The sequence below is a fragment of the Centruroides sculpturatus genome, unplaced genomic scaffold (genome assembly GCF_000671375.1).
Source record: "Centruroides sculpturatus isolate CEXI.00-Female unplaced genomic scaffold, Cexi_2.0 scaffold526, whole genome shotgun sequence".
Taxonomy (NCBI): Eukaryota; Metazoa; Arthropoda; class Arachnida; order Scorpiones; family Buthidae; genus Centruroides; species Centruroides sculpturatus.
Genome location: NW_019384897.1, coordinates 89199 through 111963, shown reverse-complemented (window position 1 = coordinate 111963; position 22765 = coordinate 89199). Strand labels below are relative to the sequence as shown.

Here is a 22765-nt window from a genome sequence, read left to right as displayed (position 1 = left end):
AAAAAGTATATATATAATTTGAATTACAAACTAATCATAAAATATGGTTACCTCACCTTATAAAAGGTCAAAATGAAAACTGTTGTGGATCTATGTACAATTCTTGCACACACTGATGTTGGACAAAGTTTCATGTTAAATTTTATTAGCTCTCATGATTTATNTTAAAATGCTTGAACTACTGTACTTATAGTCTGAGGTGACGTCACAGTTCTACTGGAGACACTCCCCTCATTTACATATCTACACGTAACAATCTTGTTTTTTCTTCGTTATCTGGTAGCTCATTCCTCGACAATACTTTGTTAACCTTTTACAACATTTCTTTAACAATTATCGGGATGTTTAATTGAAGGTTACACAAGTTCCTAGGAAATCTATTTGGGGTGTCCCCCCTTCAGTGCGGACTTACAATTCTGCCGCTCGGGCGTGCACGTGAGTGCGAATGCTAGCTATGGCGCTTTCGTTTCGTTGTCGGTGAGTTGGTTAAACTCTTATTTTCTCTTTTTGAACGTTCTGGGGTGATGGGTGAGGAAACCTTCGTCCTAACTAAACATAAGCCCCAAACACAAATATAATAAAAGCAAAATATAAGTAAACTAAAAATAACGCTCGGACTTTGGTTCCTTACAACTGTTGACACAGATGAGTCGTTAAAAAAGAATTTATTGAAATTTAAGAATGATATGGCTTATTTAATTGATTTATATAATAAATTTAATGAAAAATATACAGCTGCAAGGAGATGATTTGAATTTGATCAAAGCAAAGGCAACTATTTCTGCATTCGTGTCAAAACTTGCCTTGTACAAACAAAATTTGGGTCAAAAACAATTCTATCAGTTTCCAAATATTTCCTCTGTGGAAACAAGTGACGACAACATTCTGGTATTTTGCCAGCATTTGGAAGCACAGACTTTACAAATAGATTTCCAGATGTCCTTAACATGATCATTCCAGATTGGCTACTAGAACCTTTCTCAAACCTACAAACAGTAGAATTATCACTGCAGGAGGAGTTGATAGAATTGTCAACAAATGAAGAGTTAAAATTGAAATTAAAAAATAGATATCAAGAATTTTGGCTTCCAAGGCTACTTCCAGCATTATATCCAGCTTTATGGGCTGTATCAAGGAAGTTTTTCATTGCATTCCCATCATATTTAGCTGAAAGAGGATATAAAAATCTGTCTTTGTTTTTCAATATATAATATAGTATACTTCATTTAAGAGGGACACCATCAAATCACTGTTTGAAAGTGGGCTTTTTTTTATTATTGCAATGTATAACACTTCAAATTTCAATAATTAAAATAAAGATTTTGCTTACCAGTTCTTAATAAATTAATAGCTTTCTTCTTTTCTTTGGAAGCACCAGATTCCATCACATGGTTAGTGCAATTTTCTTCCAATAGTTTTATATCCCCAGCTTTATTATTAAAGAAAGGAGTAATTTCATCCATAGGAGAATCTATGTTTTCTTCAATATTTAGTATAGACAACTGAGACAATATTTCTTGGATAAAAGGTGCTCTCTGTGGTGCTAACTTTAAGCAGGGAGAATTTGGAAAAGCCAAGTCGTACATAAAAATGTTTCCAACCAAACTGGAATTATTAAAAATTTGGATTACAGTACATTCTATTATTTAAAATATTTAGTAATAATGAATATTTCATAGTGAAAAATACAATATTTATATAAGTAATAAAACATTAACTACAGAGATACTTAATCATATAGGATATCATATCTTAAGTAATTTCTGTTGGAAAAATACTTGAATCCAGATGATATGGAAATACATCATTATTCAATATATGTTGACAAAAAGATTAAATGTTTATCATACAGCTGCACAAAAAATAAATCATAAAATATCTCTGACAAGAATAATTTTTTTGTTTTTTTTTTCTACAATAATATTTTTGATGTGAGACAATCCATATTTTTGCATAATAGAGAGCATTTAATGAGCATTCTCTGTGAATAGACTTCTACATCAGTGGTTCCCAATGTGGTCGCTACTACCCATCGACATTGAAGGGATCTAAGGGATCTGTTTGGTTCAAGGAAAATTTGGGAGGCGTTCAGGACCAACTTCCACTCCCTGGGCAATACTCTCAAGAATGTTTGATCAATATTAAAAATCATCAAACACATATTTCAGCAAATACTGGTAGTTCTAAATGACTCTTAAGGAAGATTGGTCTGTATTAAAAGTAGGTATTGGTACGTTATAGCTTTGTTCCTAATACCTTTTTAATAACTTTTTGACTGGTACATAAATGAGTCGCAGCATCTGCAGAGCACCAGTATGTGTGTTCTGGCTTGATCAACAACAAAGCTTATATTTACAAGTTTGCACAAGTCGTCATAAAATTAACACGTGCAGAATATCCAATCTATGCATGTTTTGACAGGTTCATTAAACATTACTATAAATACACGAGGCTTTTTATCCACATGCGATTGTTTTGAAGTTACTTCGGAGCAAGTGTGAATCTAAAATTTCTGTGTGGTATCTACAGATCACATTCAAAGGACGACTTATGTGGACCACTTATTAAAAATATATTTTTGTTGTAATAACCATTTGCCACAGAGGTAAGTACATATATGGTTGTTAAAAAGAATAATAAACAAATAACATTAGTAATGTAATTTAAATAATTTTTACAAAAAATTCTCTGTTGTAAAATATTCATAAAACAACTTATATTTTTTTCAGTATCCATTTCTAATTTTTCTATATTTGACATATTGAAACACTATTTTAAAGAAAAAGGTAATTTCTCTGGATAATATCGTGTCCATTGCTACCGATGCTGCTCCGGCAATGGTTGGACGATACTGCAGGTTTATTTCATATTTGAAAAAGGTGGTACCAAAATGCCATGCATGTGAATTACACAATGCAACATTTGGTTGCAAAAAACCTTAGTGATTGCCTTCATTGCTCACTAAGCAGTTAACAAGATCAGAAGCAATGCTCTCAATGATTGAAATCTTTGTCATTTTCATCACAATCTAAGTTTTCAAAAACAATCATTTACTATTGCATACAGAAGTTTGTTGGCTATCAAAGGGTATCCGTCAAAAACAAAGAGGTCATAAAATCTTTAAAAAACCATTATAACTGTTGACACAGATGAGTCGTTAAGAAAGAATTTATTGAAATTTAAGAATGATACAGCTTATTTAACTGATTTATATAATAAATTTAATGAAAAATCTACAGCTGCAAGGAGATGATTTAAATTTGATCAAAGCAAAGACAACTATTTCTGCATTCGTGTAAAAACTTGCCTTGTACAAACAAAATTTGGGTCAAAAACAATTCTATCACTTTCCAAATCTTTCCTCTGTGGAAACAAGTGATGACAACATTCTGGTATTTTGCCAGCATTTGGAAGCACAGACTTTACAAATAGATTTCCAGATGTCCTTAAACATGATCATTCCAGATTGGCTACTAGAACATTCCTCAAACCTACAAACAGTAGAATTATCACTGCAGGAAGAGTTGATAGAATTGTCAACAAATGAAGAGTTAAAATTGAAATTAAAAAATGGATATCAAGAATCTTGGCTTCCAAGGCTAATTCCAGCATCATATCCAGCTTTATGGGCTGTATCAAGGAAGTTTTTCGTTGCATTCCCATCATATTTAGCTGAAAGAGGATTTAAAAATCTGTCCTTATTTTTCAATATATAATATAGTATACTTCATTTAAGAGGGACACCATCAAATCACTGTTTGAAAGTGGGCTATGGTCCAAAAAAGTTGAAAAACTATGGGTTACATTACTTATTTCAAGAACGGAAGTCTGTTTTTTTTTTCTCTGAAAAGGGGGCGGTAGGCCAAAAAGGAACCTATGTTCTACATAATATAGCAATAACAGTTATATACAAATTTAATAATCACAAAAACCTAACTGGACAAATAATAATTAACAAGTAACATCAACAATATATTAAAGAATAAAGTTCAGTAAAATTTAATTTTCATTTGAATAAAAAGCATAAAAATTTAAAAAGGTAAAATAGTAATCAGTTTGTTTTTAATCATTATAATGCAGAGCTGTCCAATCTGTAGTAAATGTGTGATTATTATGAATAATTTTACATTAACATTAAATTACTGTTTTTCAGACTAGATCACATTAGATTTTACTCTAAAACAGATATGAATTTTTATATAATAAAAATCAAAATAATGCTATTAGATTAATCTTCATTCCATCATGCATTAAGATGTATCAATTAAATAAATAAATAATTTATATTGAAGAGAATGAATATATATAAAATTATATATTTAACTATATTCCACTTTTGTTAAGTAACTCGCCTGCCAATCTTTTCTCGTACATTTTGATAACTATGGGTCAGATGTGGCTTAAGATACTCTAGAAGTCGGTGAAGAAGCTCAAAACATCGCCATTCTTGTTGGCTTAAGACTCCAAACAAAATATACAAACAACTGAAAATATATGTAATACAAAAAATAACATTAACATTTATTATTGTTCTGTTGGTTTAATGATCTAAATGTAAACTTAATTTCAACAAAAGTATTAAAGGAATGAATTATAATTAGATTATGCATTTTAAATACGGCATTTATAGCGTGTGCTTCATATGAATGTCACATTTAAATTTATAATCTAATTATATTCATTCTCTTAATAATTTCATTAAAAGTAAATGCATACAGTAATACCACCTTATAACATCTTTATAATTATTTTGTGCAACTATAACAAATCCCACATGTACTTCAACTGAGCTTGGCTTATATTGACTGAAACAGCATCAAAATAAAGGATGGTTTCCTTGAAACAGAAGGTATGTACCATACATTAATGTTTCATTATGGATACCTAGGCAGGTCATGATTGAACAAATGATTATTGTTTGTTGTAAATGAAGATGGTGAACCTTTGCTCATAATTGGAAGTATGAGAAGCCAGGGTACTTTACCAAAGTGAGAACACTTCTCTGTCAGTACCACAACAACCAGAAATCATGGATAACAAGTGCTCTTTTCATGGAATTTTTGCATGTGTGTTTAATGTGAAAATGGGATGAGCTAGAGAAAAGTGGTTTAATTGTTGTGCACTTCATCCAAAACAAGTGGAAGACTTGCAAAGTATACAACTGTATTTCTTCCCTCCCAATTGCACCAACCACTTGCAGCCTTTAGATGGGAATAATCAGGTCTGTAAAGCACAGATACAGGCATCTGCTTGTTCAAAATGCATTAATTCTGATAAAAATGAAACAGTTGAATGACTTAAAACTACACTTATTGCAAACAATGCAGTTTTTTGTGTCTGCCTGGAATGCAATAATGTCTGCTGTTTTTGATCAGCATGATCTGAACAGTCAGACAACAAACACATGGGATGAAATTAACATTGCAGAGGACAATTTGGCAAGGTTGAATGAGTCTACCCTAAACTTTGAAACATGCTAGTGTCGATGATGACATCATGACCACAAACGTGTTAATAAGCAAGGCAATGTGGGAGAAAATAAAAATATAACAACCTTCAGCTGGAGTCTGTTGAAATTGATGACTAAATGTTACTGATAATTCATGTATGATCCCAAAATTTTATCAAGCCACTGAGTGTTTTGAAGTGGTAAAGTTGTTTGTAAGCATCTTCAGCATAAGCAAAAAGACCATGAACCATCTGAGAAATATTGAAAGTGTGTTATTTAATTTGTGAAGGAATAGTGTTTCAAAGTAACTAAAATTCATCATTACTTTAAGAATATGTAAAAGTACTTTAATAATATAAGAAATACATCTATTATAATAATTGGCATATGGTATGGTGCATTATGTTAATAGAAATTAAAGTGCTGTTGCTTTAAAAATTGTGATTTTTTTAATATAATGTATTTCCCATTCCCAGTGAGGGTATATTATAATGAGGTTATACTGTATTTAATTATTACACATATATCAAAATATTAAAATGCTTATTGAAATGTTATAAAATTAATATGAAACTTTCCAAATTTCCTGCAATTTCTAGTAATCTTAACTTTAATAATTAAGTATTTATCTGAATTAATATATTTGTGTATTTATAGAAACAAAGTATCATTATTTCTCAAATTCTAATAAAAGTTTATAATGACAGTATGATGGTTTAATTGTAAGAATTGAATTTATTTATTTTGAGTAAATAAAATATAGATTCAAACATTATTAAACAATTTATCTACATCAAATAAACAAGGATAGTACAGATTCATTATTACAAATAAGTTGTTCATTCAGATTATTCTACACTATTTTACTTTGACTCAATTTATTTTAAATTTTGAAACTTCATGTATATAAATGAATCAGGATAGTCAAATCAGAAGTACTGATGAATCTCATTTGAGATAATTGTATACAAAGCTATTATCCAAGTACCTGCAAATATCCATTTAAAGGATTATAAACAGTTTAATGTGAGGAAAAAATTACCAGTAAATACTTTTGTAATTACATTTATATAGCTGTTAAGATTACAATAAATATTCAATGCTACGTTATCCAATTACTCTGCACAACCAATTATAAAAATAGCATAAATCTGCTTTGTTTATCAAGGAATATGACTAATATGAATTGAAATATTTTGATTAAAGCCTAGCCTAAATGTAGGGGGGAAAGGTCTCTTTTACATACTTGGTTATTAGAATTTGAGTTTGGTTATATGTTTATAAATATTTTTTTTCAAAACAAACAATATAAAAATTTACAATATATTAAAAAGTACTTTACCTTGATTCCAAAAATGAACCATTTTCACCTTTTAATCGATCTTCCATCAGTAATTCAAACAACCAATGCAATTTATTAGGATCTCTGTTACACTAAAAGATGAAACAAGAGAATCTCTATAATTAATTACAAATAATCACTTTTGTAAAAGTAAAATATAAAATGCATAATTTAGGAAATTCTGAAAGACTAGTTGCAAGGTTTTACATTGATATTTTTTTATAATATTAGAACAGGTTTCAAAAAAATTATTTACACACCTGCACTTCAAACTAACATTTACTAGTAACCATTTCAATGCAAAACCTTACTTTGTAAATCTACAATACTGTATTGTCATTTAACAGACCTGTCACTTCCACTGACAGATGCCACAAATGGTTTTATCACAATAGCAATAACCAAATCTTGACACTTACAGATGATGTTGCAAAACAAGTTCCCCAATCCGTCACAGTCTCTGGAGTAATATTATTCAGTGCTAATCGCAAAATAGGTGTTAATGTCTTTTCAAGAGTGCTTGTCTAAAATATAATTAAAAAAAGAATCAAAATTAATTTTAAATGCAATTTTAATTTAATTTTTACAATAAAATTATTACCTTTTCAAAATCCCAGTGTTTGCTGCCCTTAAGGAGTCCTGCAATAATTTCAGCAGCACATCGTTGCACACTTTCCTGTAAATCTACAACTTGTTTCTCTAAGTGGCTTTTAAAATAGGGCAAAAATGTATCTCCAAAATTACGAAACAATCCCTGAAATATTTTAAAAATTTTTATATATATATTCAAAATTTCAAATGCTGAAATGAACCACATTCTTTACCTTAAACATGTAAAACCTCTGGCAATCAAATTTGTCATGTCCTTTGGTTTCTTCTATTGATAAATAAGTTATTAACTTATCAACAAATTCTTGTTGTGTGAATGCATCATATATAGGTTTTTCTACCTGAAAGTAATTTTAAAAAGCATTATATTAAAAAGAGTTTGAATATTTCTAAAGAGTCATTTTAAATTTATTTTATACCTCAGACAAATCCTCTCTTTTACGATCCAATATTGGTTGTTCCGAATCAGGTGAATATACTAGCAATGGTCTGGAAAGTTGTTAAACATATTTAATAATTCCAATTATCAGCACAATTTTAATAAAACAAAAATCATTATTTACTTTGGCCATGCATAGAATCCAATATAAGTTTTATGTACAAATACACTGTTTTCCCATTTCTGTTTAGTCCTAGGAGAAGTTAAACTATTGTACTGTAACCATAAGTTGTTACAAATGACATCTTTTGGAAGTAGACTGTGTAATGGCACAGCCGAAACATCCACAGAAAGAGGATCCACTTCTTTAGTTTTACGAAGGATCTTTTGTTGTTTTAAAATTGCACACATTGCACTAATGGCAATCTAAAAATTTTAAAAAATTTTAGTTAGTAATCTATATATATATAAAAATGAATGTATGTCTGTGTGTCTGTCTGTCCTTCATGCATTACTACACCGTTTATCTGACTGCCGTGAAACTTTGGGAAGTTGTTTAATATACTCCGGCAAAGGTTTGTGGCATAGTACGATTGCCATGAAACTTTTGGAAAGTTTTTTAATACACTCCCGCAAAGTACATTTATCCTACGATATATGGCGCACGTTTACATGAGCATTCAAGCACTGTGTGTTAGATCGATTTCAAATTGTGAAGACCATTTCTCCCCCTTCAAAAAATATCTGTATATATGCATTTGTGAACTGTTATTTACGATATTTGTAATAATTTTTGTTTAATCACTTTATTTCAACTATTTTTTGCTAATTATGTATTCGCTCGAACTTTGTTAAAACCTTAACTGTATTCCGAACAACAACCGAAGATGTAGGAGGAAATTCGCCTATTTTACCAATCTAGGATCCCCCTTTCCCAAATTTTAATATAGACTCAAAATAATTTAAAAAGACAAATTACAATAAAACGGTTTATTATCCAACTATCAGAAATTTCACAATGTGCCAAGGAAGAGAGGAAGGAGCAATTAAATAATCAAAATTATAAAGGATTAAAAAATATATAAAAATGAGGAATATGGCACTTCTAACAATCTCTGCGAGTATATGGGCTAAATTTAAAGAATCCGTGCTTCTCACATGTACAGTACAACTGTATGTGGCCTGTTCACACATCGGAAAACCTTCTGATTTATTCGTGTACACATCAGACGGAAAAACAAAAAATATCGTGTATCCACAAGCACTCCAATAAATAAATAGAATTGAAATGACACTTTGAAATATTTTCCCAATTAAAATGAATAATAATAGTAATATAATAATAAGTTTCAATAAAAATGATAAAATGTAAATTTAATTTTATCATAATGAGTTTGCTTGAATTTCGTTTCTTCTGAGATCGTAGCAATGTGCGACGGGTAAGCTAGTAGTATATATAATATATAAGGGAAGAATTATAAGTTTCCAACCTAACCTAATGTGCATGACTGAAAGACATGAAGATGACAAAGACTGTCGAGTATATAAAAGATTAATGTTTTATTAATGTTTCATGCAAATTTAGTGGCTAAAAGGTAATTTATAGTAGACTTCTGTATATGACAAGGTCACAAATTTTAAATTAGAGTATCAAGCAGTCAAGTTTCTTACAAAATAAGGCCAAATACCCACGAAAATCATGCAATACCTAGATCATGTCTAAGGAGAAACTATATAATTTACTTAAAATTAAAATTTTACTTACAAAAAATTTCAACAAATGAAGAGCAAATAAAATAATTTTAGAAAGAAAACAAAATTTGAACCAGACAGAGAACGAACTTTGTTAAAATTGTTATAAAGCTATTGTATCAATAATATTCATTAATTATTCAATAGAAAACTATGGAAAATATCTTCATAGACAAGTTAAATAGATGTGAATTTTCTTAATTTTTATAAGAATTAATTTCTAGATTTTATTATCAATTATAATTACTATAAGAATTTTTGAAAATTAATACTACGTATTTCTATAAACTAAACTTTTTTCATTTGGTAAATATTTTGTCTGGTATCTTCTGAAAAAATAAACTTCTTTCAAAAAAAAAAATTTTTTTCGTCGATGTTAAATAAAATTTTTCAAGAAAAACTATTCCAACTGATTTTAGAAATAAATAATATTTATATTTAAAAATGTTCCCTTTTAATTTCAAATTACAATATTAGTACAAATCATCAAATAGGACTTACTTGTCTGACATTCAGAGTATCATGAATTAAATGCTGAACAAACATTTTAACAGCTGGTGCTGGTAATTCAATTTTATAATGTATCAGGAGATTCAGAAACATAAGGCCCATGTGATAATACCGCCAATGTCTAAAAGTAAAAAGAAATATATTAGAGTATATATTGATATAATAAACAACTGATTATATAATTAGTCATTAATGTAATTGAACATTGAGAAAACATTTTTTATTTTCACATTAATAATTAAATAAAAAATCTTTTAAAAATACTCACAGGTTGCCATTCTGAATTAAATCCACTAGTTTATGTACTAATGCATTATAATTACTGTAAGAAAAACAAAATTATATAAATCTTACTTAACAAAAAACTCAATGCAAACAACAGTCATCAATATAATTTACTTTATATTCTTCTGATTTTTCAACAGAAGAGCAGCTTTTGCTTCCTCTATTCTGGTAGGTGAAGGACATGGTTCTAATAGCAGAGGTATCTCATTTGACCAAAGCAATTTTGCTTCATTAAGTACATCATCAGTTACCTAACATACAATAAGGTTATGTTTATATATTCCTACAATAAAAAAATTTGATAAAATAAATAAAAGTTACCTGAAATTCAATCTGGATTGTATCTGAATATTTTAATACTGTAGAAGATATGTGTTCTAAAAGTTTAATAATGGAAGGTTTCTCCGAATGAGGTGCATTGATAATTGTTGGCCAGATATCTTTCAAAATTTCCCAATTGTGAACTCTCAGTAAGGATTGTTGCTTTATTCCAAGTAATATATATAAAGCACCCTAAAAATGATATAAAAATTAGCCATTTTGAACTCATCTTCAACAACAATAAATCACGTAATTTCAATTTTATTTCAACATTTTACCTTGAACTGTTCATGTGATGCATTTGTTTCTTTGCGAATGAAGCTTAAAATTTTCTCAAGAAAAACATGATAGCAATGAGGATAAGATCTCAGACACAAATGAAAAGCTTCTTGTGCTTTTGCTCGAATCTAAAATAACAATTTAAAATCTCAGGTTGTAAATAGATTTAAAGCAATGTATAACAAAATAAATTTAAAAAATTCTCTTACTTTACTATAATGACTAGTTGAGAGACCTAACAAATCAAAAATTAATTTTTGATGTAATCTTGTGAAGATTGTTTTGTTTTTTTCCAAAATACGAAGCTAACGAAAATAATATTAAATAGTAATTTATTTTAAAAATTCTGCTCTTTCAATGATAGAAGTGAAAAGTTATTTACCTCATGCTGAAGTAATGTACGATCAATGAGCAATGTCCTTACATGTCGTTTATATCCAATTAACTGCAAATATATTATTATTTGAATGGTTTTAAAATATACTTTATATATTTTCACTACATGCTAGTTACTACTGTTGTGAATTTAAACTGTACATTTAATATTTATCAATACAATCTATAAAATAAAACTGTAAGGAGCAAGAACTGTACTTAGTTTATGGGATCACTTAGATCATTTAGATTAATTATATTCAGTTATGTTGTTTTGATTTAATGACAAATAGATAAAATATTTTGTTACGTTTATTTATATTCTAATCACAGAAACAGATGAAATATCTAAATTTAAAAAAAAAAAAAGTCTATTCTCATACATTAGTACAAAATATTAATTGTACTGTATTTAATAATTATTCATATAATTATGTAAAACTGAAATTTAAATTATCTTTTAAAGTTTAATAAAACCTTTGGTAGATTTAGTGCTTTTATGATTGTTAACATAATTTTTAGGGAAAGAATAGCTTGCATATTTTATTCTCTAAAACTATGATTGATATACCATATTTACTCAACAATAAGATGCACTTTTTCAGGTTTTAATAATTGCTGTTTATTCTCTATTTTTTCAATTAGTAGTTGTTAAGTACAGTCGACCCCCCCTATAACGCAGGTTCATATAATGTGGATTCGTATATCGCGGGGAAAAAATTGCAACCGTATTCATATAAAGACACTAAAAGAGACTCGTAAAATGTGGTAAAACGTCATCGCCGACTCATGTCGCAACAGGATTAGTCAAATCTGGACCAATAGCAGATGAGCAGCTGAACTACTTACACGCTATGGAGAGTTTAGGCGGGTAAGTTGAGTTTACTATCGTCTGTACAGTATATAAATTAGGTACTGTAATTTTATACATTTCTTGTGAAAAAAACATTTCTTATTCAACAGCTGTAAAAATTATTTCTATTAATGATGTTTCCAAAGTTCAATAAATTTTTCGCAGAAAAATAACTTGTCAGAAAACGCGCCTGCCGTTTGGTGCGCTGCTCCACGACGAAAACAAGCTTAAGCAACGGCGCCGTCGAACGGTGCACACTCTGTAAGTGATCCTACAATTTTTTGTTTATAGCATAGTTTATACGGATTATTCCCAAAAAATTATATGTGTTTTGGAAATGTTGAGTCAAATTAGTCTAGAATTGATTAATTTTATAGAAGAAAACCTTTCAAACAGCCATAGTCCGTAAACTGCACACATGCCAGGCTGTGATTGGCTCGTGTATTTATAAGAATTTCACATAGAAATCCTTAAAGTGGAACATATCTACAGTGTTATGGGAAGGGGAGGTCAACTGTATACTGTGATTGTAGAAACTCAAAATATTTATAGATTTTACTTCCTATCTGAAGACAAATCTGAATCTATTTTGGAGTTGAAAAGTCAAATTCAATACGTTGTATTTTTATACATTTTAAATGTATCCAATTCAAACTCTATATGCATTTTTTTTTAAAATGCTTCTGTTAACTGATTTACATGTTTTAGATATTTATATTGATTTATATAGTTTATTGCAATCCACATAGATGATATGATAATTTACTACAGTTCTATTTTAACTGAATTAAATTGTTCAATATATTGGAAAGATAATTCAAACAAAGTAAAACTAAAAAACTTTAATAAATTTCGCAGAAAATATCTTATATTTATATCTGCTATACACAATCATATTATTAATATATAATTTTATCATGTTAAGATGAGCAAAAATTATTAGATACTGTACATTTTATAGAATTTTAAAATATTACTAATAATGTAAAAAATGTCTTTTATAGTCAGTATATGTGATATAAATATTTGTTTAAAAGTTTACAGAAACTTGCAAAATGATATTTGACAATTCAAAGTCATTCTGTAAATCTCTAACAATCTTTCTGATATTCATTTAGAATGTTATTATTAGTAGCAATGTTTAACATAGTAATAATAAACATAAGTTTCACATCTATATTTTTAGACATCATATTTATTAAATTACATTTGATAACAGATGAGACACATCAATAATGTAACTGAATATGTAATATTAAAGTTATTTTGATAATTTTCTTATGCTCATGTAAAGTTTTTATAACAATAATTTAAAATAATTTGCTAATTATAATGTAATTGTTCTCAGTAATGCTTTTCTTGTAATCATATAGATAGAATTTTACCTTTCCAATGCTATGAAAATTTACATTTTTAGAATTTTCAGTTTTAATCCATTAGTGCCCACTGTCCTCATGCTCAGTCATAAAGTGACTGTCTTCATTTAAGGACAGTCACTTTTTAGCATGTCAAATACTACGATGACTTGCTTGTCTCTTATTGGTGTAAATATGCCTTTCTTTCAGTTGTAGTCTACCTCTTGGAAATGATACATATTGTTTGTTTTAAATAATGTGTCTGAATGAGTGCCAAACTTTCTATAATATTGAGTGATCAAGATATTTTGAAACATCTCTGCTAAACATTGCAAGTAAGAATTTGATTCTTCAAAATTCATTTATTTTTTATTTAGAAATATCCTTTATTATTGTGATATCAATTTGAATGTAGAATTCATAGTTTTTATATTTTAAATTTCACTCAAACTGCACTAATCTTTCATTTTTTATTCCTAAAGAATGAAGCAACTAACGTTCAAAAACTATGGAGGAAGTTTATGAATATCTCTTTTCTAATGAAATTGAATCAGATATTATTGCAATTTGCTTGATTTGGATGATATTTCTGATGAAAATGATTTGAATGATGAAGGCATTGAAGTTGCTAATGTAAAAGATGTTCCAAAATTTATTGAAAGCAACCAATGAAATGATATTCACCCTACACCAGATGATGATTCTGGTGATGAATCATTGCCAGACAAGACAACATAACAACAGTTGCTGAAACATGGTACAAGTAAATTATGACACACATAACACTATAAAAGATAGTGCTGTTTAAAAGAAAGCATGTCCAAAATATAGTTTCTCAGAAGAGCAAAGGATCTAGTGTGAAGAAAGTCCATCAAAAATTATTGAAATAGTAAAGGGAAAATTGCCATAAGAAAACACTAAGAGGATGTCCACCTGTAAAACATCCACCAAAATCAATTGTTGCCAAACGTACATACAATAAAATGAAGCATTTTCTAAGAAAATTAGACAAAGATGCCAAAATAAAGATTGTAAAGGAAATCTTGAACCATCTGCATAAAGTGTAATCTTACCCTTTGTGTTCAATGTTTCAGTGTTTCATATTAGTCTCTAATTTTCTTCTTTATTGGGTCAAAGATTTTTTACTTTTCTGATATATTGTGTATTTTTACTTCAAAATGATATGACATTACATGTTTAAATTAACTTTATTTTTATCATCCTCTCTGTCTTCATTACTTCACATTCAAGGCTTACTGATCTGCCCAAATTCAGTTCAGCAAGCCATTCAGTAAGCCAAAATAATTGTCCTTAAATGAGGACAATTATTTTAGCTTACTGAATAAAATTTTGAAAACTGATGTTTCTAGCTTTGAATTATTTCTACCAGTAAGGAAATTTCTTTTCATAATAAACCTGGATTTAAATCATAATTTTTATTATGGTATTAATTATTAATAAAAACAACTAACCTTGTTTTCAAGACTTTTTTTAACAACGTGGAAGCCTTTCCATCTTGAATCAAATTCTTCCTTAGTAGCACCCCAATAAAACATTAAGGTTCGATATATCTAAATTAATGTATTATTAAAATTAAAAATATATATATATACAAACACATACCCACCCACCCCCATATATACATGTATACTTACCCTGATAATTAAAAATAATGACTTTGTATCATCTTCAAATGATTCCATCACATGACCTAAAATTATATAAATATTAAATACAAAAATTATAATCTTTTAATCTTTACACAATAACAATATATTATAGACCAGGGCTTCTTAAACTGTGGGTCGCGACCCCATTTGGGGTCGCTTAGCAAAATCTTGGGGTCACGAGATTTTAATGCAAAATTTTGAAAATAATTTGTGAGAATTTGAAAATGGCATGCTTTGTATCATAGATTTCGTGAGTTGCACTTCGTGTCACTTCTGGTGCAGCGAGACAATGATTCAGCAACACTGATTGCAGTGTGAACTAGTGTAGTGTTGTTGCTTTTCAGTGTATTCAGTTGTCTCTGTTCCATTGTAATGCAAGAGTGAACTGTGGTAGTACACAATTATTGGTTTTGCAAATTTGTATATATCTTTATTTTATATATATNTTATATTTTTTTGTGGGTCGCGAAAAAAATCACAATCATAAATGGGGTCATGAATAAAAAAAGTTTAAGAAGCCCTTTTATAGACAAACAAAATAAGAGATTTATCATTAATAAATTTATATGGATATATTTATCTTACTTAAAACCTCTTGAATAATTTCAGCAACTGTCTGTCGAACATTCCTACCATCCTTGAAGTGAATTTCTATCAAATAAATTTGATTAATTTTTATAAAGCATAAAAATTATTTGCAAATTAAGCATGTAAAAATATAGTTTACCTGTGCTTCCATCTTTTGTTACTCTTGTACAATACAGTGGTACAGATGATTCAGTTCTGCAAATCAAAATTTTATATTGTAATAAATATATTCAGATACATTTTTTATAAATTTAATTTAATATTATAAATTTTAATATCTACAGAACTTACGCATTAAATGATTCTCCTTTCCATATTGGAAGAACAAATCCTGCCCCAAGTAGACCTTCAAGTACTAAATTTAGACTACATTGTAATTCATCTCTTAATTTAAAAAAAAAAAAAAAGAGAAAAGAAAAAGGATTTAAAAAGTATTATTTAATAACATTTAAAAATTAAATGAATATAATCAATACCTTGTTAAAGTAATTTTACTTCTACTCCATTCTAATAATTTTGTTAATTCAGAATTCAGAAAAGTTTCAAGTAAATGATGCACAAATTCAATTTCTTCCTTGGTTGGAATATGCCATTGTATTCCTAAATTATTGATGTCTCCAGGCTTTCCCCAATCCTTTTCAGTAAAATTATTATTATTAATATAATTTACTATCAATTTTTTGTATTCATGAAGATAAAGTTTGTGTAGTCACAAAGGTTAATAAAAATAATAAACAAAGAGAAATTATTTTTAATTCCATTATTTTAAATGTTTTCAAATGCAATTCATGTTGTCAACTCTTAGATCACATTTTGTAATATTTTGTAGTTTCTATAGTTATCTTAGCATATACACTTATGTAGTAAATGATATCTTTTACATTAATATATTAATACATCATAAATATCAGTGTTATATTTTATAAGCAGATTTTAATTAGTTCTTTCATCCTTGCAAATCACAGTCATTCAAAGAAACTCTTGATTTTAAAAGTGTAATAATCACTGAAGTTTTTTTTGTAAACTTTCAATTTTAAAAATGTCCAGAAATGCTCAATAGTTTGAAACTGGAGTACATTTGGTGGATTTTTGTATTTTCTGTTGAAATTTATGTCCTATTTCTCTAGTGTGTTAGTAGTTTCTTTAGTTAATGTGATTCTCATTTAGTGCTTGGAATTCAATTTTGATGTGTTCAAATTGTTCTGGCAAAGTTTTCAGAGCAATTTTTTAAATATTATTTTAAATCATATTTATTCAATATGTAAGTCTCTGAAATTCTAAATTTGGTTGCAACTTTGCACTGAGAACATGGTTTTTGATTCAATTTTTTCAAACTTTCTGGAATGTTGTCTTGTAATTCTGATCGTGAATAACCACTTCTTTTTTTTTCAATCAATAGATTGTTTACTCTGAAGTAATCTACAGATCTGGTAAACAGTTCTCTTAGTTACTTTAACTTTTTCAGAACTTCAACAATCTTTTTAGATATATTCTGATTATTTTCAAATAGTATACAATGACCATCCTGTGTTCTAATGCATTTATAGCAGACATTTTGAAACGACATACTCAAAACTTGTGACACACATTGTTTTCCATTAGAGATAAATCTAATGCACTTTTAACCAAATTTCAAACTAACCTATCATAAATTCAAATTTTTCTAAGCTTTTTTTTTAGTCAAATAAATTCAATTACAAAATGTGTTTTATATTCTATATACTGTACATTCATCTTTTCAATAACATCCCATATAAGTAGTAATTACATTATAGTTGATAACTTTTAGATAAACAGTTTGATTTAAAAATGCATAATGAGATTAAAAGGAATTATTAAGGCAGTCCCATTATTACAAAACTCAGAAGAAATTATTTCTTTCAGTATTTCCCAAAAGTTAAAGTTTTATTACAATAATACACAACAGTATAACAAATCATTAAACCATTAAAACTAATACCTGAATAGGAAGATAGTCTTGAAAATTCTGACACCGTTCCCATGGTACACAGGTGCTACGATAATCTAATGGATATACTAGTACCATACTTCTCAAAATGTGACGAAATAAGGCTCCTGCCAATAAATATCCTTGACGTGAATTCAAAGATACAGTACGATATAATACTTTTTCTAATTCATTTTTGTATTTCAACACTTGACGACCATCACAACGTACAACCTAAAATAGAAAATTTATTATTCTTAATTAATAGAATAATGACAACAAAACTACTTTACAATGTTAATTTAAAAACTTCTCAGTAAATGCTTCAACTTTTGTTCACATTGTAAAATTAATGTATTTTCATTTTTTTTTTATGAAATAAAAATCATTCATAAAGACAGAAGTGTATAAAGAACTTTCTATTCCAATGGTTGTATCTCAATTCAGAAACAACACTCTTTATTGGCACTTGAAGGAATTAAATGGCCATGTTTAAGTCTTATATAATATTTTATATGCTGTATATATTCAAGATGTAAATTTAGGAAACAAAAATTCATAAAATTATAAAAAATTAAAATTTGTGCAAAACAACACGAACAATTTCTAGTCATGTCGCAAAAGAAAAAAAATGGTTGCAATTAATATAAAAAATTGGAATTAAGGATTAAAAAATGCAGGCAAAATTAAATAAATAAAAATTATTGAAAATATTAATTAAAATTCTGGCCTTTACACCATTTTTTGATTTGAAATGTTCATTTTGAGTTATAAGCAATTTTAAAAATGTTATGTCACTTCCTGTTTAGTGAAACACCAAATGATGTATGAAAATATTTGTTGATAATTGCATGTTAATTTGATATAAGCGATTTTAAAAATGTGACAACTCAAAATGAATGTTTCAAATCAAAAAGTAGTTCTAGAGTTTTCAACTTGAAATTAACAATCCTAAAGTCACTATCTCCCCTAAAATGTAGATAGTTAAGAATATGGTTAGAGTCTGCTGTGACAGGTGTCACCTTGTGTATAGGGGGCATTGCATACCCTCTGCTTTGTCGAAATGAAAGTTTCCAATAAACTAATATTTAATTTTTAATATCTTAATTCTAAAAATTTTTAATCTTTGAGTAAAACAAATAATTAATTTTCTTAAAATGTGGAACAATCATTTTTAAGAATCGAAAATTGTGATGAGATTTTGTCAATTCCCGGAAAATGTCAGATTTTTCATATTCCTGATTCCGATTAATTGTCCCATCATTAATATAGGTCTATATATAAATCCTTAAATAAAACAAGTACCTCTGAAAGCAAAAGAAGACTAAATAGTAATTCATTATCAAGTGTTTCTTCTTTAGTTACATCTTCAGTAGCGGTAAGAGCCATAATAAGCTTACTAAAATGAGGAACAAATGCTTTCAATGCCTGTTCAGGATTTACCTATTTAAAAAAAAAAAATATCAAATATAAGTGAAACTTAAACTGGCATGATCAAGTAATTTAATTTAGTANGCACAGCAACAGGTCTTCACACATCAGAAATGTAATGGCAACTGTCTAAATTACCGGCTCTGCGAACAAAAAGTGACTGGAATATGTACCCAATGGCACTCCATACCATCACTCCAGGTGCTGCACATGTAAGATGATGATGAATACAAACTGGCAATGATTATTTCCCTCAGTGCCTCTACACATGGATATGGCCATCATGATGCTGTACAAAGAACCGGGTTTCATCTGAAAAGATGACATGACTCCAGTCCTGCATCTATATTTGTCATTGAATGCCCTATATTACAATTAAAATAACCTATCCATGAACTGAAGTACAAAATCTTCAAACTGTACTGAAGCAAAGCAAATTTCTTGTTCAATCTGAAAAACATTTTATTTATATTTTCATTAATCATAAGCTATTTAATTTTCCAAAGTTATTTTCATACCTCAGTAAGATCATTTCTGTAGTTTAGAGCTCTTGAACAATCAACAATAGTAATAATAGATGTAAACGTGGAAAGAAATTGAAAAGTAACCTAAAAAATATTTTAAAATTAATAAAATTCAAATACAAAAATCCAATTATTTTTCATATTAATCACAAATATTACTATGCATTTTTTAATATCATTTGGATCAATTCCTGGTAATGAACCTATCAGAAGGGGTATGACATGAGTTGGTCCTTCAGCATAGCGACTACCACCTCTAACAAGTGTTCTGGCAACTGCGACAATGCAATGCATAGCAGCTGTTAGACAATGAGGCTCAGTCAATGTTTCCAATGAAGAATACAACCTGAAAAAATTACAAAATTTACAAACTAATTTCACTGCTATTGTTTTTTTTACTTAATTCCATGTATTTACCTTTCTAACACTGGAGGAATGACCACCTCAGGGCATAAAATTGACAAGTTTTGAAGTGCCAAAGCACAATCAGTACTTCCTCCTTTACTAAACATAGATAATAATACAACATGGTTCATGCTTTTTACAAATTCTGTCACTTCTTTGTCTGTTAATTTACAACTGTCAGGTATTGGTGTCTCCCAGGTGTGTTGACGATATCGTTCCCTGCATAGTTAAATAATAAATAAAAATTAAAAACATGCTTACATAAGCAGTGTTTTCAAGACACAAAAAATGATATACAAATTTGCATTTGTCAATTTTGTGTTAAAAATATTCTATCTATACTAATATTATAAAGAGGTTATGTATGTATGTATGTATGTATGTATGTATGTATGTATGTATGTATGTAGCAGGTAATCTTCGAAACCACTCATCCGATTTCAAAAATTCTTTCACCAATATTTAGAATGGAACCTCGGGGTGGACATAGGCTATATATTATTCCAATAAATGTTCATATAAATTAAAAGATATAATCTAGGTTAAGGCTTTTATTTCCAACAGATGGCGCTACGAGTATGACCCTAAGTTTGCTTTTCTGTGAGGCATTACACTTTTCTGTGAAAATGAACTAAAGCAGTTCATCTTCTATCTATCTATATAAATAAAAATGTAATGTTTGTTTGTTCCTACCGATTCCTTTGAAATTTTGACACAACGCTGCATTTGAATACGCACGTGTTTTTATATAATATACGTGTTGAAATTCAACCCCACTGAAGGGAGATGGTTAGGATTAAGGCTTACAGTAAAGAACTCTGCTTCTTTATGATATTAATTTTAATTTTTCAAGCTGTACTGAAAATTAATTGAAATCTAAATTCTACTAATCTATCGTTAGGGGGGTGTGTTGTGGTCGTTGATGGTGTTGGCACTTTTTCTTTTATACTATTTTAGATGTGGATTTTTGCATTTTTGATTGTGTTTTAATAGGATACGTCAACAGAATGTACACTAAGAAGAAATTTTTCGAAAAATTTCCCCCCACAGGGGAAGTGTTATAAATTTATAATGGATACATTTTGAGCCACAACAANAATGATTCTATCTATACTAATATTATAAAGAGGTTATGTATGTATGTATGTATGTATGTATGTATGTATGTATGTATGTATGTAGCAGGTAATCTTCGAAACCACTCATCCGATTTCAAAAATTCTTTCACCAATATTTAGAATGGAACCTCGGGGTGGACATAGGCTATATATTATTCCAATAAATGTTCATATAAATTAAAAGATATAATCTAGGTTAAGGCTTTTATTTCCAACAGATGGCGCTACGAGTATGACCCTAAGTTTGCTTTTCTGTGAGGCATTACACTTTTCTGTGAAAATGAACTAAAGCAGTTCATCTTCTATCTATCTATATAAATAAAAATGTAATGTTTGTTTGTTCCTACCGATTCCATTGAAATTTTGACACAACGCTGCATTTGAATACGCACGTGTTTTTATATAATATACGTGTCGAAATTCCTGCACTGGGGGGGGGAGATGGACAGGATTAAGGCTTACAGTAAAGAACTCTGCTTCTATTTATACTATTTCAGATGCGGTTTTTTGTGTTTTTGATTGCGTTTTAATAGGGTACGTCAAGAGAATGTATACTAAGAAGAAATTTTTTGAAAAATTTCCCCCCACGGGGAAAGTGTTATACATTTATAATAGATACATTTTGAGCCACAACAACGCGTGGCGGGGTCTGCTAGTAGGAAATATTTTGATATCAGAGCTAATAACTAGACCTACAAAACAATGTAAATTAAAAAAAGATTTGCAGATAAATGAAAATACAGGTACCCCTTGCATAACATTGTAGATACGTTCCAAAAAAGTGTTGTTATGCGAATCCATGCTATATAAAACAAAGACTAATGCAAAACATAGGGTTAAGTTCAGTAAGTTAGCAAAAGTATACTATTAATTTTAGTTCAATGAAGGCATTTTCTTTTTACAAAATATTATAGTCATCTCAGCTTTTCTGTTGATCTTGATCAGAAGTATCAGCAACATCTTCATACTTTTTATTTTTATCATAAAAATTTTTTTATGGATAATGAAATAAAAATGTTATTAATCAAAAATTTTTTCTAGAGAGTCATGTTTGTTCAGTCAAGTATGAGCCGACTTTATCCCAGAATTGGTGTTCAAATAGTGAATTGTTCAAGTACTGAGATATCACTGTATTTAGTTTGTCATTTTACAAATGATTGCTCACCTACATTTAAAAAAAAGTTTAATAACACTTAAAAATTTACTTAATGCTTAAATAAACTTTCTAAATACAAAGATTAATCTATAAAAAGAAAACACAGTGACAGTCATAAGGGCTAAGACCCTAAGCATCAGATCCTCAAATAAAAGGCTGACGTTTGATCATTTTTAACTTTGTGAATTTTTACCTATTATTATTTGTCTTGTTTAATGAAGGTTTCTTTAAAACCAATATAACTGTTACTTCTGTGGTTGTGTTAAAGGATTAAAAGATAGACTTAAAAATGTATATATTTTTGTAAATAGTCTTAACTTCAAATATTGATATGTAATTTTGAGATACAAAGCATGTAGCCATCAGTACCCAGAGCAGCCGTCTCTGGCAGCAATAACAACTGTAATCTGGCTGGG

At 28.7% G+C, this 22765-nt stretch overlaps 1 protein-coding gene across 1 annotated transcript in view; it reads right to left on the bottom strand.

Moving 5' to 3' along the window:
* Positions 1 to 1072: 1072 nt before the first annotated feature.
* LOC111631408 (proteasome activator complex subunit 4-like) overlaps positions 1073 to 22765 on the bottom strand; it is a 56458-nt gene continuing 34765 nt past the window's right edge. The window contains exons 12-39 of the mRNA XM_023375644.1: positions 20088 to 20294; positions 19830 to 20016; positions 19665 to 19754; positions 19531 to 19596; positions 19021 to 19158; positions 17728 to 17949; positions 16244 to 16401; positions 16059 to 16151; positions 15907 to 15962; positions 15765 to 15830; positions 15165 to 15220; positions 14982 to 15080; positions 11309 to 11371; positions 11136 to 11231; positions 10926 to 11054; positions 10648 to 10839; positions 10441 to 10577; positions 10310 to 10363; positions 10033 to 10162; positions 7964 to 8205; positions 7820 to 7889; positions 7616 to 7741; positions 7393 to 7545; positions 7211 to 7315; positions 6792 to 6883; positions 4353 to 4484; positions 1331 to 1605; positions 1073 to 1167 (exon numbers count right to left, since the gene is read on the bottom strand). Coding sequence (XP_023231412.1) covers positions 1073 to 1167; positions 1331 to 1605; positions 4353 to 4484; positions 6792 to 6883; positions 7211 to 7315; positions 7393 to 7545; positions 7616 to 7741; positions 7820 to 7889; positions 7964 to 8205; positions 10033 to 10162; positions 10310 to 10363; positions 10441 to 10577; positions 10648 to 10839; positions 10926 to 11054; positions 11136 to 11231; positions 11309 to 11371; positions 14982 to 15080; positions 15165 to 15220; positions 15765 to 15830; positions 15907 to 15962; positions 16059 to 16151; positions 16244 to 16401; positions 17728 to 17949; positions 19021 to 19158; positions 19531 to 19596; positions 19665 to 19754; positions 19830 to 20016; positions 20088 to 20294 — 3529 coding nt within the window. The remainder of the gene's footprint in view (positions 1168 to 1330; positions 1606 to 4352; positions 4485 to 6791; positions 6884 to 7210; positions 7316 to 7392; positions 7546 to 7615; positions 7742 to 7819; positions 7890 to 7963; positions 8206 to 10032; positions 10163 to 10309; positions 10364 to 10440; positions 10578 to 10647; positions 10840 to 10925; positions 11055 to 11135; positions 11232 to 11308; positions 11372 to 14981; positions 15081 to 15164; positions 15221 to 15764; positions 15831 to 15906; positions 15963 to 16058; positions 16152 to 16243; positions 16402 to 17727; positions 17950 to 19020; positions 19159 to 19530; positions 19597 to 19664; positions 19755 to 19829; positions 20017 to 20087; positions 20295 to 22765) is intronic.